Genomic DNA, 1,066 nt, shown 5'->3' on the forward strand with positions numbered 1-1,066 from the left:
CACTGATACTGCAACGCTTTACATGGATACGGAGTGGATAAAAGAAATGGAAAAGGAAGAAGAAATGAAAGTTAATAGAGCTGCAATTACTTTCTTACGACTAAGCTCTTAATGAGCAGGACTCTGTGTATCTACATGAGTTATGCCCCCAGTCCGTAGTAATGTAGTTAATTAGTGAAACCACTTGATTTTCATCACTGTATGGCACTAACTGCAGTAATGCTGCCCCATCAATAATCTCAAAACCAGATTTCCACATAATGCAGTGAAAAAATGATAATGATGTGTTTATAGATGACACTAATAGGTATCGTTATTATTATTGTTCTATCTTCATCTACTCTTTCATAACGGAAAATACCTTTCTTTTAGTGTCTAAGCTGCTCACACGATAAAGACTTAACGTAACTATTTGGATTTGATTCTTTGCTACACTGTACGAAGTAGTGTTAGCATCAGATAAAAAAACAAGTTGACAATAATGATCACATTTGTTCTTGATTAATACTTATAAGTGGATACGTGATTTGAATTTTAATAATAAACCTTCCTGTTTATGTTTGCAATTCTAGCAACTAATATTATTAATAATAAATTGTTGCTCTCTGTTTCTTCTCTTTCATAACATGACGCATCATAAATGAAAGAACACAGCTACACAATCACTATGCGCACAACTCTTCTATTATTAACCTTGCTACTGATACTCTCCTGCATCTGTACATGTGCAGCAGCGTCAGAGAGGATGCCACTACCGGTACCACGTGTGGGTGGATACGCTACAGAGGCCCAGGGACAAGGGAAGAAAGAAGGCAACGAAAAGTGGAATAACGGTCAATTCACTACTACCACACCATCCCTCAGTATGAGTGAGTCCATGAGTGCCTCTGCCACTCTTCCTCTCACTGACACCACTACTGTTGCCCCATCAACACCAGCTGAACAACAACAAGAAGCATCAACAGGAGAGGGACAGGCCGCCCCTACTGAGGAGTCGAGTACGACGAGCACCGCAGCACCGAAGAAGAAGAAGAAGGACGGCGGCCGCGGCCCTGAGTGGCTGCAC

At 40.8% G+C, this 1,066-nt stretch overlaps 1 protein-coding gene across 1 annotated transcript; it reads left to right on the forward strand.

The window, feature by feature from the left end:
- Nucleotides 1-667: 667 nt before the first annotated feature.
- TM35_000711070 (uncharacterized protein) lies at nucleotides 668-1,066 on the forward strand (the record flags this gene model as incomplete). Its single annotated transcript, XM_029031212.1, has 1 exon — nucleotides 668-1,066. A coding segment is annotated over one exon (399 nt), but the record flags the coding sequence as incomplete, so codon positions are not given.

This window comes from Trypanosoma theileri, assembly GCF_002087225.1.
Source record: "Trypanosoma theileri isolate Edinburgh chromosome Unknown TM35_Tth_71_V1, whole genome shotgun sequence".
Classification (NCBI taxonomy): Eukaryota; Euglenozoa; class Kinetoplastea; order Trypanosomatida; family Trypanosomatidae; genus Trypanosoma; species Trypanosoma theileri.